We start from the raw sequence: 15,680 nt of genomic DNA on the forward strand, positions 1-15,680 counted from the left end.
AACAGAGAATAAACTGCCCAAATACCCTTAAACAAAGGAAAAGTACGTCCTTTATGAAGGCATAGAGCCTTTACTACATGAAAATGAAAATTAATGAATACACTGTGTACAGTAATTTACCTGATAAGACAGACCTCAGAAAAATACTTTATGAGGTATAAAGCTGTCTATAATGAAAATTAATTAACTAAGGATTTTTTTTTGCCCTGTAAGGTGTGGCCGAGTTATCCGGAGTGCCAGGTTATCGAGTGCCGAGTTTTCGAGGCTCTACTGTATTAATTTAAGGATCATAGAAAACAGAGAGAAGTCAAAATTTTAATATTTTTAATGGATGTGTGGGTTAAAGTGGCACCCTGCCACTCTGGAGATTTGGAATTGAATCTGGTTGGGTTGAAAATTTACAGGAATTTTTCAGGCATGGTCTATCTGTACATGTCAGGTCCCATCCCTCACCATCTGACTGACCCATTGTGGGCCTGACCAAACTCATAATGGTCTCACTAAAACTTTGGCTTTTTTAATGACTTCAGGGTGAAAAGAGTTATGTTAATCAAACAAGAAGCATTTTATAATACTATTATTTGTAATTGTTGTAACTCTAACATAACTATGAATGATTTTGATTTCTTTGTTTGTTGTCTAATGCATGGTTCAGTCAAGTTTCAGTTATATATTCTGTTTGCAGAAGCTTAGAATTTGTATTATTTTTTATAAATCCATTTTTAAAAAATAAAACATAAAGCATGATATTTAAGATTTAAGAAATAAAATGAACTTTACAAAATTAATTGTTTCATCAAATTAACTTTTATTCTTAACCATCTCTTGATATCAAAATACATCAATAATATAAAAAATTTCAGTTAATATTAAGTATAATTAATTCTAAAATTCAAAAGAGATTCATTTTATATTTTTAAATATTGATTACATTATGCTATATTATGTAAGATGTATTAACACATTTGTTGCCAGTTGATGCGATTTTGCATCATGTGGTCACATGATGCTGAATTATGTCAACTGGCAGTGAATGTGTTAAATTAAATGGAGAAATATACACTTCATATACACTAGAATATGTTTTTATATATTAATAATTGTTCCAATAAAAAACTTAAAAATCAATCTATCCCTATTTTTTAAAAAGTTCAATAGTTAACTTTTTTAGATATTTTGTTAGTAATTTAAAACGTTTTCAATTTAAAAATTAAGATATTCTAATTAAGATGGTTAGAAAGAACTCCTGGTTTAGAAGTAAATGGTTTTAACTTTTGGGGAAAATATCAAAAAGTTGTTGATATATTATTAGAAAATATGAGAAAAAATGCAGAGGTTAGTATCATTTTATACGGCTGTTTTCACTTTTAATAGTTTTAATCATCTTCATCATATTTTGTGTGTGGATAACCTACAGTTTTACCTGTGTTTAAAAGGCAAATTAAAAAGGTATGAGTCATATGACAATTTTTAGTTGCAGTTACGCACTTATCAAATAGCTTTTCCTTATCTAAAGTCATAAACAGAGTCTTTAGAAAATATGAAAAATTCTTCTTGTGCTACAGACATTCTTCTGTCATCACAATGTTTTTCTGAACTCACTAGAGATGCTTATATGCATTGCAGGATTAAGCTTCTACTGGGCCATAGACAAAATTTAAATTGGGGCCCCATTTAAATAAGTTGCTTCTACAGAAATCTTAAATAATGTCAATTAAAATTTTTATTCTCTATTATTAGTATTATCAATTAGTTAGTATTATCAATTAGATATTTTTATTAATTCACAGGATAAAGTAAAAATTTTTACAAGTATTGTATACATTATCCCATCAATAAACTATGATCAGTAATAAAGCATTTATAAATACTTTTGCAGCTGCTTAGATAGTAGAGTTAAATATTTTATAATCTTAACAAGAAAGTAAAGTTTAATTTCTTTTTTAGAACATATTTCAATCTCTTCTCTCTCAGTTAACTGTTCTTATTATATAAAGTCTACCATGATCTTATGTAAGTCTACATAACATTTTGGGTCTATACCTAATACCTTTTTCAGGTAGATTTTTCTAAATTCGAATCTTTCTGGTGCTGGCATTATTTGGAAAAATCTACCTAAAGAAGGTCTTAGGTGTAAACAAGAAACATTAGTAATGGTTTTCTCACTTACATACAAGGCCTACATAATGTTGGTGAACTTTATATTGATTAACACTTTGTTATTAGAAGATTAAGTCCTTAATATATTTTGAATCACAAGAGAGTAGCAAACCAAATTACATTCAGTCTACAATTTTTAGACTTAATGTGTTCCTAAACATGATTAAAAAAGTCAAACAATAGAGTTGCTTGTTGTAAAGAGAGTTCCATTCTCATAGAGTCAAAAGAAAACTTTTTTAAATTGCTTGTTAAAGTAGGAAAGTTTTAGCTTTTTACTGTGATTTACTACATTAAAATCATATAATAAACAGAAAAAAACTCAATAAAAAGTTAATTTTCACAAATTATTTTGATGTTGCTGAAATAAAAATTGGTAGAAAGCATAACACATGCCCAAAATATACATGACCGCAAATTTCACTTACAAAAAGTGATTTATGATTATCAGAGTATTATGTATGAAGGAGCAAACTGTCCAAAAGTTGAGGACCACCAGTAATTTTAACAAAATATTTTAATTGTCATTTTTGGCAACGGCACTCTCGGCAAATCATTTGTATTAATTTATTATAAAATTATTATATATAAATATAATGCAATTCAGATTTTTCTAAATAAGTATGTTAAATGATATTTCAGATTACCCCTTATTCTGTTAGTGCTATGCATAATTATCATATCTGTAAAAGGGAGATCCATCGGTTTACTGCTTGTTATGTGTGGATCCCATTTTTGGTATCATTATTTGCTATATTAAAGTTATTGTGTTAATTCTTATATTTGTCTTTGTCTTATTGAGTCCCAAGAACAATAGACACATATGACCAGTATTTACACCTGTCACTCATTTCTACCATCCTTCTGCTTAGTTGTTATTTCCTGCATATATATATATATATATATTTTTTTTTTTTTATTTATCACAAATTTATTCTTCCTCCCCCACAATAACAACACACAGGGAAGTTTTTAAAAATATGATAAGAGGATACAAAAATGTTCTAACAAAAATCATTTTGGTTAAACAAAATCTAGCTGACATATAAAAACACCTCTCATGTGTACAAGATAAATGAACACAACACNCTATAATTAATGAATAATATAAATTAAATTCTAAGGTTCTATATCCTTTATAAACGCCAATTTGAATAAATATTGATCAATTTTTGGTTTTGTAACAGTATTTTGTTATTGTAATTAATATCAAAATGTTTATAATGCTTATATAAACTGTAATTAATAAGCTTATAAACGATTAACGTCAAAGGTCTAGTTAGAATTTTACTTTTACTATTATGAAATTATTATTATGTAATAGAGAACTGGTTTGAAGGTTTTCATGAGCAAACATGTTTATTAATTAACTAATATTTTTTGTTATCTCCCGACGTATTATCATAAGAAGACGAAATGTTAGTTTCATCGTTATTTTTTTAAATTATTTGAACAATAATTCTACACTGGTGTTCAAAATTAAGAGAATTTAACAAAAACCTAATGAACCGAAAGTACACCGGATCCAAATCGAGAAGGCGTAGGCAAGGTCATCCAAGAGTCGTGACGGCCTTTCAGCGAGGCGCCACAGCTTCGCAGCTATCTGGTGAGCTGCATGTTGCCGCTGGAACCCAAGTTTCAAGGGTTACCCGAAAGCTTCGTGAGAGAGGGCTTTATGCCAGAAGACCCGCTATTTGCGTCCCGCTCACTTCAGCACACAAGACAGCGCATGTAGCATGGTGCAGACAACGTCAGCCATGGACCAGACTTAAGAGGGGTAGAGTTCTTTTCAGAGACGAGGAGCGATTCAGCTTGGACACGGATTCTCGACACACCTTCATCTGGAGAGAACCTGGGACTCGATTCCTTTCCTCCAACATCCGAGAAAGGAACAGCTATGGCAGTGTTGTCATAGTCTGGGCAGGAATCATGTTGGACGGCCACACATCTCTCCATGTGTTTTACAGAGGCTCCCTGACTGCTGAGAGATATAGGGATGAGATCTTACAGCCCTATGTTCAACTTTTCAGGAGCGCAGTTGGTCCTCGGTTGATTTTTATGGATGACAACGTTTGTCCACATAGGGTTCGTCTGGTCGACGATTATCTTGAAAGTGAGGATATTCGCCGGATGGATTGACCATCCAGATCTCCAGACCTAAACCCTATTGAACATGTCTGAGACGCTCTTGGGAGGACAATTACAGCTTGCAATCCCCCTTCGAGAACCACCCGGGAGCTGAAAAGTGCATTGCTGCAGCAATCGGACCGACTGCCACGGGGACTCATCAACTGCTTCGTTTCCAGTATGAGGTCACGATGTGAGAGGTGACCATACCCCATATTAGAGTCATTTTATGTTCATTTATATAAAATCTTAAAGGTCCATCGAAAAATCTTCAAAAATATGTATAAACTATTCAGAAGATGAGCAAAAGTTTCTTCTTAGCCAGTCATGTTTAAGTTTACAGATCGGCAAGAAATACTTATTCAATAGATGATATAATAGGAAAGTGAAATCATTTGTCTTCATAACAATTTATTGTCAATAAGAAAGATATTTTACTAGAGCCACAAAATAAATAAAAAGAGGAATATAAATATTTAGAATTACTTAACATTTTTATTTTCATTATTAATTTAAATTTAATAAATATATTCGTAAAATGCGAATATAAGTTTTTATATTCAAGTCTATTTTATAAGACTATGTATAAAATATATTCGAGAATATAGGATTTTTATTCTTAAAATTTTATGTGTAGGCATATTTAGAAGGTGGGTAGAAAATAACTAAGCTTGAGAAATCGCCAGCATTTTTGTAGTACTGTAATAATGCAATCGTAATAAAATTTATGCTTGCGTGTACATCAATCAATGCAACATTAAATTCCTTTAACGATGGCGTGGGAGTTACCGAGAGGAGCAGCAAGCGCAATGACAAAAAAAGATGTCTGACCGCTTGTCTGTTCGGGAGCCAGCGCAAATTGCCGCACGCTATCAGGTGTAAAAATCAATGGTTGCCTGACGGTGGAGTATCGTGAAGGAACGTCGTGGTACGATCCGTCCATAAACAATGAATAATAATCATTCGAAGCTAAAATGATCAGTAGGTTCGGTGCGAAAATACAGAAAAGCGACCGTCCATCCACATCACAATCTGAGAAAAAGCTGACGTTGGTGAATGGCACTGGGCCAACATTGTATTTTAACGTATGCATTCGTGTTTCCATTTAATAAAGTACATGTTGAATAATTTTTGTCATATTTTCTTTAGAAATATAGAAATTATAGTGATTTCTCAATGCCTAGTTACATTCCACCCACCTTATATTATTGTCTACATTGTATTATTATTATATTTTTAGAAAGTACTGTACATAAACATATTTAAATACAACCTAGACAATATATACGTATCGAAAAAAATGCATTTATTTTATTTTCTTTTGTATATGACAACGTGACTCGTGGGCGATTTGCCGAGGGGGCATCTCTCATGAGGACTTCTTATGGGAATTTTTCCCTGTTTAGAGGTTACAAACGTGAAGAAACTTAGAAAACATGTGAGCAGAGGTGCGAACCCACGACCAATTACATTTTTTTAAAACTCTTTTCGCCCTGTGGGCACTAAAATGTGGTGGTCCATACGATGTATCGGAATTTTTCCTTGGAATTTTTCGGTGTGTGGTCCATACGATGGACCACACACCGAAGGACCCATTCGACCTCGTATGGGAGATATCAGGCGCCAAAGATCATCCCGCCCGGATATGTCGGGCCTCGTCCCTCGTCACCCAGTGGGTTTGGCCGAATCCATAATGCATTGTAGCAAGCCAAACCGGACGTCTTGGTGCCCACAGGGCGGAAATAGTTTTAAAAAAACACAAAAGTGCCAAAAAACGGGCCTGACATGAATAAAACGCTGCCACAAACGAACTTACAAATAGTAAAAATGATAACAAAATATAATTGATATATTAATTAACCTATTTAGTGATGGAAAAGTAACGAAAGTTTGATATAGAATAATGTTGCAATTATGCAAAAGAATGTAACGAAATAATAAAGGTTACTGCCTTTTTTTTATGCGTGAAAACGCTCCGAAATTTTATACCAATGTCTCAATTACAATGTCCGTTCAATGATATTTAATTACTTCTATACAGATTTTAACTGTACAAGTTTTATTTTAAGGTCATTTGTATGATCCACGCTCGAAAACGGAGTTAATAAAAGTTAACCAATTACTATTCACTTTTCTTTCAATACGTAAATGCTTATTGGTTAACTTATAGCTCTAACTCTTGATAAAGTGGAAAGACCTGGTGTTTATACACAATAAAGACTGCAACAAGACGACTAAAAATGTACTCTAATTTCAATTTCAGCCAACCAGAACCGGGAGCAATTCAAAATCGACCAATCAGAATCGGTATTTTGTACGTATGAATATATTATGAACGTAAAACGTAGTCATTGATTGAAGATCTCATACGTAATTGTACAAAAAAAATATGTTTTATGTACAGTACATCTAAGATAAAACGTTAATAATTTGAAAGCGATTGATCTACACGTGTTTCACTGCACTTTCTATATCTGTAAGGTTTACAGATACGTTTTGTGGGGATATTTTAGTAAAATGTTTTGTTGGAAAGTATTATTTACAGGGGCATGCTTCTTTCATCATTATTACTTGCTTAAAATCTTTTACAAGTGTACAGTCGACCCCCCTGTAACACTGTTGATTATTCCGTTTTATATGAATTCCATGTTGTACGAGTCACTTAGATTTTACACATACGGGTTGTGAACGGCTCGCGTATTTGTAAAATCTAAGTGACTCGTACAACATGAAATTCATATAAAACGGAATTATCAACAGTGTTATAGAGGGTCGACTGTAAAAAGGAATAATCAACAGTGTTATAGGGGGGTCGACTGTAATTATAATAACAATATACATTTATATATTGTATATAAAATATTTAACATTGATTTTTAGTTGGTATCTTTACAAATAAATAAAAAATATCATTTTATTTAGCATTACAAATGGAAATGGAGATATCAATTCAAGCAGCGGTTTCAACATTCCACCGGGTGGAATGCATTATGGTGACTATCTTCAAGTAATGGATTTGTTTAATCATTTTTAAATGTTAATTTAAATGATGTATTTGATTAATGAAAATACAATTTTCTATTATAACAGTTGAAACATCTGCTAAATTGTCAAGATCCCTTATCAGGACGTTTAGATGAAACTGTACACGATGAGCATCTGTTTATAATTACTCATCAAGGTAATAGCTGAATCATATGTGTTAATTACCTGATGTATCAAATTAAATATATTAATTCTTATTCAATGATGAACATTTATGTAGCTTATGAATTATGGTTCAAGCAAATTATATATGAATTGGATTCAGTCAGAAAATTATTCTTTACAGAGGTACAGTAAATTTACTTTTTACAAGTACTACAGTCGACCCCTCTATAACACTGTTGATTATTCCGTATTATATGAATTCCATGTTGTACGAGTCACTTAGATTTTACAAATATGTGTGCCAGGCTGTGAACGGCTCACGTATTTGTAAAATCTAAGTGACTCGTACAACACGGAATTCATATAACACGGAATTATCTACAGTGTTATAGGGGGGCCGATTGTAAACAAATATAGCTTTTATTCTTTCATTATTTATAATTTTTCTTAAATTTGTAGGAAGTAAATGAAGCAAAAATGCTGATCATCACATCTCGATTAAATAGGATTGTGCTCATATTAAAGGTATAATTAATATCATTTCAATAATGCTACTTTCAAGTAAAATCAATATACAGTATTTATATTTTCATGAAATATATTTGTAAATGAAACAAATCCTGAATTATATTAAATATATATTTACTAAAATTACAAAATACTGTGTTTTTGGTATCAATTTTCCAAAATTAATGTAAAGCATACACAATATATATATATATATATAAATTGAAGATATATTCAATGTCATAACTAGGCAAGTACTTTACAATGGATGCACAGGGCTTCTTCGCTAAGCCATGAGGCCAGGGAAGAGGGTTCTAAAATGGAGTATCAAAAAATGATCAGTATTATATTCCTATATTTAAGTTTTACCACCGTGGTGCCAATTTTGTAACATTTTCCCTTAAAGTTAAAAAATTAGCCAATCATTTCTATTGTTTTTTTATTTTTTTTCCAAGAAAAGGGGGCCAAATAATGAAATCTTGCACAAGGTAAACTAAATGCTAGTTAGGACAATGGATATATTTGCATGTTTTTCAAATTAATTCAAAAAAATCAATACCAAAAACAGTTTAATAGTGAAACTTGGTTCATTTTTACATAATATATTTAATTTTAGAATATATTAATTTAAATAGATTTTAATATAAAGTTTTTAAAGAATCTGTGGCATTTGTGCGAGTGATTAAGATCTCTTGCACAAATGTAAATTCTAATTTAAAGAATACTAATTAATAGTTATTGTTTTTATTTAGTTGCTTGTAGAACAAGTTACTATATTAGAAACCATGACACCCTTGGATTTTATGGAGTTCAGGTAAATCATTATTTTTCCATGCACAAGTTTTGCCCAGATAAATATTTAATGTAATTTCAATTTTAAAAGTTAGTAAATTAATTTAATGTAAAATACCATAGACGTATACAATACAAAAGTAAGTAAAGAGTCTGAAAAATCTAGTAACATTATTAATAAAGAATTTTTAAGAAAAAAAATGAATTAAACTGTAACTTGAACTACAAAACCATTACAGTCCACAATCCAGCAGAAAGTTTTGGGGAAAAACATTTGTTCTTTAAAAGCACTTGATGGATTGTAAGGTTTATATGGTTTAAGTAATATTTATCCAGTTGAAAAAATTACTAGATTAAAATGTAATCAAAGATTTTTATCATTTGAAATTATGACAAATATTCCTTGTAATACTTCATTGCAATGTTAAATATCTTAAAAAGAAGTTAATTTTTTTTAAACTCTTTCTGTCCTGTGGGTTCTAATGCCCACAGGATGGAAAGAATTCAAGCATTCTATCAAGCCCATTACAGGTTCAGCAATGCCCATAGTGGGGAGGCTGGATAGTGAGGGACAGGGACAGACATATCCAGACACACGATCCCGAAAAGATTCCTGGGGTTTTTGGGCATGTCTGGAAACAATCCTGGGTCCCCAGAGTGATAGGCTGCCACTTTAACTGCTGAGCTATCCAGCCATCAAAACAATAGATTATGAAGATCTGATTATAAAGTAAATTGAATTTTGTTTACATCTTCAAAACACTATTCAAGAATTCTTAAAAACATTTAGAACTATTCTATAGCCTATCTTTCATAGGTTGTTCTTATCAATGAATAATACATGTTGATTTCTTATTTGTGTAGTCATTTTATAAAATTCCTAAAATTACAAAATATTTATTTTGGGATTTTTTTTTTATTCTATTTGATTTTGGTGTTCTAAATATCCATAAAGTGGAGTTAAAAGAAAAAGTAATAATAATAATAATAATAATACAAAATCATAGCTTTGTTTAAATCTATGACTAATAACTTTTACAGATGTTATTTATCTCCAGCCTCTGGCTTTCAAAGTCTACAGTTCAGATTAATTGAAAATAAATTGGGTGTGCGAAATGTATGTTTTAATTTTTTTTCTAAATAATAATAATAATGAAATTTTATTTAACAGCATTTAATAATTTTATATGTTTAATTTTTAGGAACAAAGAGTTAATTACGGAAAAAATAATTACTTAAGAGTATTTCAAGAATCAGAAGCTATTGAAGCTGTAAAGAAATCGGAAAATGAACTTTCTCTCTGTGATTTAGTTCAAGTATTTTTCTTTTTACATTATTAAAAAATAACTGTATTAATTTTATTTTATGACATTTAAATTATAATGTGAAAAAATTTTCTTTTTTAAGAGATGGTTAGAAAGAACTCCTGGTTTAGAAGTAAATGGTTTTAACTTTTGGGGAAAATATCAAAAAGTTGTTGATATATTATTAGAAAATATGAGAAAAAATGCAGAGGTTAGTATCATTTTATACGGCTGTTTTCACTTTTAATAGTTTTAATCATCTTCATCATATTTTGTGTGTGGATAACCTACAGTTTTACCTGTGTTTAAAAGGCAAATTAAAAAGGTATGAGTCATATGACAATTTTTAGTTGCAGTTACGCACTTATCAAATAGCTTTTCCTTATCTAAAGTCATAAACAGAGTCTTTAGAAAATATGAAAAATTCTTCTTGTGCTACAGACATTCTTCTGTCATCACAATGTTTTTCTGAACTCACTAGAGATGCTTATATGCATTGCAGGATTAAGCTTCTACTGGGCCATAGACAAAATTTAAATTGGGGCCCCATTTAAATAAGTTGCTTCTACAGAAATCTTAAATAATGTCACTTAAAATTTTTAATTAATAATAGAGAATAAAAACACTAATACAATAATAATTGTATTAGTGTTTTTATTCTCTATTATTAGTATTATCAATTAGATATTTTTATTAATTCACAGGATAAAGTAAAAATTTTTACAAGTATTGTATACATTATCCCATCAATAAACTATGATTAGTAATAAAGCATTTATAAATACTTTTGCAGCTGCTTAGATAGTAGAGTTAAATATTTTATAATCTTAACAAGAAAGTAAAGTTTAATTTCTTTTTTAGAACATATTTCAATCTCTTCTCTCTCAGTTAACTGTTCTTATTATATAAAGTCTACCATGATCTTATGTAAGTCTACATAACATTTTGGGTCTATACCTAATACCTTTTTCAGGTAGATTTTTCTAAATTCGAATCTTTCTGGTGCTGGCATTATTTGGAAAAATCTACCTAAAGAAGGTCTTAGGTGTAAACAAGAAACATTAGTAATGGTTTTCTCACTTACATACAAGGCCTACATAAGGTTGGTGAACTTTATATTGATTAACACTTTGTTATTAGAAGATAAGTCCTTAATATATTTTGAATCACAAGAAAGTAGCAAACCAAATTACATTCAGTCTACAATTTTTAGACTTAATGTGTTCCTAAACATGATTAAAAAAGTCAAACAATAGAGTTGCTTGTTGTAAAGAGAGTTCCATTCTCATAGAGTCAAAAGAGAACTTTTTTAAATTGCTTGTTAAAGTAGGAAAGTTTTAGCTTTTTACTGTGATTTACTACATTAAAATCATATAATAAACAGAAAAAAACTCAATAAAAAGTTAATTTTCACAAATTATTTTGATGTTGCTGAAATAAAAATTGGCAGAAAGCATAACACATGCCCAAAATATACATGACCGCAAATTTCGCTTACAAAAAGTGATTTATGATTATCAGAGTATTATGTATGAAAGAGCAAATTGTTCAAAAGTTGAGGACCACCAGTAATTTTAACAAAATATTTTAATTAAGAAACACTTTTATCCTATATATTTTAAAAATAATGTTACTTTAAATTATATAAGTTATGATTTAAAATATTGTACATATCTTTATATATATATAAAACTAATAGATACATTAATATTGTTATTTTTAATTTATTCATATTTTATTATTTTTAAAATACATTAATTTATATTTCATAGTCTGAGAAAGATTCTGCCAAAAAAGAATCTCTACTCGATGAATACAGACGGAAAAAGGTTATTATTTTAATGCAAACATAAAATGAATTACGGTAACATTTTATCTACAACTAAACGCCTCATAAATACAAATTTTTACAGAATTCCTTTGATTCAATATTTGATGTCAATAAGCACAATGCATTGGTAACAAGAGGTAAATTTTCTTATTTTAAATAACATTTTTTAAAATATGTTGTAAAATGCAATTTTCTTTTATCTAGGTGAAAGAATATTCTCACATAAAGCCTTTCAAGGAGCCATGATGATATCCTTCTATCGTGATGAGCCAAGATTTAATCAACCCTATCATCTCCTGACTCTGTTAATGGATATTGATTCTTTAGTTACAAAATGGAGATGTAAGGATATTTTAAAATATAAAATATTGAGTATTTATTTATAATATTTTAAACAAAACGTAATAAATATAATGTCTGTCTTCGGTGTAGAAAAGATTCAGTATAAACTATAATTATTATAGATAATCATGTTCAGATGGTTCAACGAATGATTGGCACTCAACAATTTGGCACTGGTGGATCTTCGGGATATCAGTATTTAAGATCAACACTCAGGTAGTATATTACATTAAATAACAAAGTTAATTTCTTTTTACAACAAAACTAATTATTTACCTTACAGTGATCGCTATAAAGTATTCATAGACTTGTTCAATCTATCCACATTTTTAATTCCACGAAACTGCATTCCTGTTTTATCTCCTGCTATGAAACGTAGATTGTCAATGATGAAAGAAGATAGTATTGATGAAGATTGTGAAGATTTAGTAGAATATGACCAATAGTTTTAATATAGTATAGAAATTTCCATCATCATCAGAGATATTTTTTTGGTTTTCATTGTATTGTATTGCATTTGTTTTTTTCATGAATCATACCATGATTCATATAAATTAAATGCAATGCATTTTATTTTATAAAAAAAAAATTACTTATTCAAAATAAGTATTTTAAAATAAGAATTCTAAATTTCAAAATAAGAATTTTAAAGGTAGTTAGTTACTTACAGATGTATACAGGATGAGTCAAAAGTCCCTTGCACTCTTTTCATTCCAAATGTACTGAAGATATATTAATTTTGTTAATATAGACACATAGGTAGGCATGCACAAAGAATAGGATGGAACCTTTTTGTTGACCTTGAAATCACTTTAAAAAGGTTTCATCCTATTCTCAATGAAAGCCTTCCCAATTGTGGATCCGGAAATCTTTAGATGGGGGTGCAAAAAAATAAAATAATATACTTTAAAAATTTTTTTACTAACTGAGGTACTTGGCTTTACTCAGGAAAACCCTCAGAAGGGGGGTGCAGTTGTAGTCTACATACCTGTAAATTTACCCATATGCTTTACTATGTAATTACATTAACAAAATTAATATAATTTCAGTACTTTTGGAATGAAAATGGGGCAGGAAACGTTTCAGTCATCCTGTATATATATCTGAAAGTAACACCTATGGTTCTATATATATATGCAGAAGCATATATTTCAGTTGTACAATCCAAGAAGGCATATTAAAACAAAATGATTAAGCATCAAGAAGTTTGAACTAAGATTTTTTCATTTAGACTTTCTCTAGTGATAAATAAACATTGAAAATTTTATGAAATTTTATACAGCAGAAGTAGTATATCATAATCTCTGTAATTTAGTAAATTTTAATGTAACATAAAAATTAAATTTTACTTCAAATTTTCATTTCAGATATTCAGTAAACTGCTTCTTCCTCTATTTCAATTATACAACATAATAACACTTTTATTATTCATATTTAAATTAAGACCTAAATGAGAAAAGCTTTTGGGTCTTCTATATTTCATGCCCAATTAACTAATGCTGTGAAATTCTGATTCATAGTTAAGATGGGTTTAGTTTCTGAGGGATTTATTAAGAGATAAATCCCTTATTGATAGATGTGTCAATAAATAGTCCTTCATATTAACAAGGATAAACTAGCCAGTATAGTTAATCAGCTGAAATAATCAATGAACTTTTAATTAATAGTATCAATAGATAAAGTTGAAATTCTAACATTTTTGGCCTGGTTAATAAGCCATCCTTAAGCATGGACAGATGAAAGTTTTTTGTCCATGCCTGAGAATGCCCCATTAATTGGACTGAAAACATTAGCCGTTTATTCAACTTCACTGACTGTTAAAGGTCTATTGATTAATTCAGCTAAATAGTCTTTTTTTTTTTATAACTTATGCAAATAGTATTAATTAATATACAGTATCAGACCAAATATCAGACTTCCAGAAATCTGGAATTACCAGGAAACTTTTTGAATTTGGCATGGTGTGCAGTCACTCTGTTTTAGTTTGCATGATGTATTATACAGTACAGTATAATACGTGGTATATGCATTGCATGACGACAGTTCCAGTGAGACTGCTGGCCTACACTGCATTAAATACAATTTTATTCTTTACTTTTCATCCTTTATTTTATATTTCAAGTAGGTATCTATTTTGCCTTTGTCCAGAAAACTAGAAATCAAGAAATCTGGACCACTTCTGGTTCCGAGCTTGCCTGATATTTGGTCCAATACTGTATCAATAACGATATGAATCATTGCTTATTTTTAATAGTTGGAGCCAATGATTGTCTCTTACTTATTTAATGTACTTTCATTAATATTTCTTTTCTTTATTATTACCTTTTCATTTTTAAAGTTAATTTTTTAATTAACTAGTATAAACAACACTAACAAATTTCAGGAATCCAAACTGTAATCAAATACAATCAGGATTAAACATTTTTCAGGACTTTTCTCATCCCATCTTAGAATTTTCCAGCTTTTGAACATATGTTCCAACATGTATTCGTATCATGATACAAAAGATTCAATCAAATCGAATATCTGTAAAAACTTATAATGCCTTCGGAACGTGATCAAATTTTAGGAGTCCAATCCTGAAATTTGTTAGCATTGTTTATAATAATTTAGTGCTTATGGAGTCAAAATTGACATCCAATTATTATATCTTATTTAAATAATGCTTTAAATTAGATTAAAAAACTGATGATTTCAGTTGCTAAATTATAATTGAGCTTCAACTTTTTATTGTATTATAAGCAAATTACAAGCCTTATTCATGAATAAATGAACTGTTGTAATGTTTTACCATTAAAGTTTTGCATAATGCATATAATATAACCTTGATTTTTGTCATAATTATTGTTTATGTTAAAAAAAACTTTTGCTTTCCTCATTTTAAAGAATTATAATATCTTTATTTTTTATTTTGTTTTTATCACATCAAAAGAATGCATTAAAATACCACATTATAGTTAATTCAGTACAACACTAGAACAGGAATCTAACATGGAAATAAAAATATCATAATTTAAAATGAAGATAAAATGAAAATATTTATCAAGTTCTTAATATAGTATAATGAATAGTTTAAACTGAATTTCCACAAGTATGATTTCAATTTGTGACACTAATTCTATGGGAATCATTAAACAAAGCTTATTTCAATTAATAATTGTCCACTTAATAATAGTTTTCCAGGAACCGATTACATCACAAAAGCAGAGTTACAGTAATAGTTTCTACATTTATCAACTTCATAAAAAAGATTATAATAAATTTAAGGAGTCAGAAAACTATGACACACTAAAATACTGCACAAACTGTAGTATCAAGCAATATCCAATATGATGTATGATCCATGTTATAATGGTTACGTGTATGGAATGAGGATGTATTTTATAATATAGAATTATGAATAACAAGCAATTATTTATTGTAACATCGTCACAATTCCAGGCTGCAATTTTTAATTTATTTTACTTAAA

General features: G+C 29.4%; 1 protein-coding gene across 2 annotated transcripts in view; it reads left to right on the forward strand.

The window, feature by feature from the left end:
* LOC111629758 (tryptophan 2,3-dioxygenase-like) overlaps window positions 1-12,984 on the forward strand; it is a 25,279-nt gene extending 12,295 nt beyond the window's left edge. For both annotated transcript variants that reach the window (XM_023373668.1, XM_023373667.1), the window contains exons 2-14: window positions 7,207-7,291; window positions 7,375-7,465; window positions 7,550-7,617; window positions 7,894-7,959; window positions 8,694-8,755; window positions 9,775-9,850; window positions 9,936-10,049; window positions 10,141-10,248; window positions 11,810-11,866; window positions 11,951-12,005; window positions 12,073-12,210; window positions 12,333-12,426; window positions 12,494-12,984. In XM_023373668.1, the coding sequence (XP_023229436.1) occupies window positions 7,207-7,291; window positions 7,375-7,465; window positions 7,550-7,617; window positions 7,894-7,959; window positions 8,694-8,755; window positions 9,775-9,850; window positions 9,936-10,049; window positions 10,141-10,248; window positions 11,810-11,866; window positions 11,951-12,005; window positions 12,073-12,210; window positions 12,333-12,426; window positions 12,494-12,656 (1,177 nt within the window). In that variant the 3' untranslated portion in view covers window positions 12,657-12,984. The remainder of the gene's footprint in view (window positions 1-7,206; window positions 7,292-7,374; window positions 7,466-7,549; window positions 7,618-7,893; window positions 7,960-8,693; window positions 8,756-9,774; window positions 9,851-9,935; window positions 10,050-10,140; window positions 10,249-11,809; window positions 11,867-11,950; window positions 12,006-12,072; window positions 12,211-12,332; window positions 12,427-12,493) is intronic.
* Window positions 12,985-15,680: the final 2,696 nt, after the last annotated feature.

This window comes from Centruroides sculpturatus, unplaced genomic scaffold (genome assembly GCF_000671375.1).
Source record: "Centruroides sculpturatus isolate CEXI.00-Female unplaced genomic scaffold, Cexi_2.0 scaffold541, whole genome shotgun sequence".
NCBI lineage: Eukaryota > Metazoa > Arthropoda > Arachnida > Scorpiones > Buthidae > Centruroides > Centruroides sculpturatus.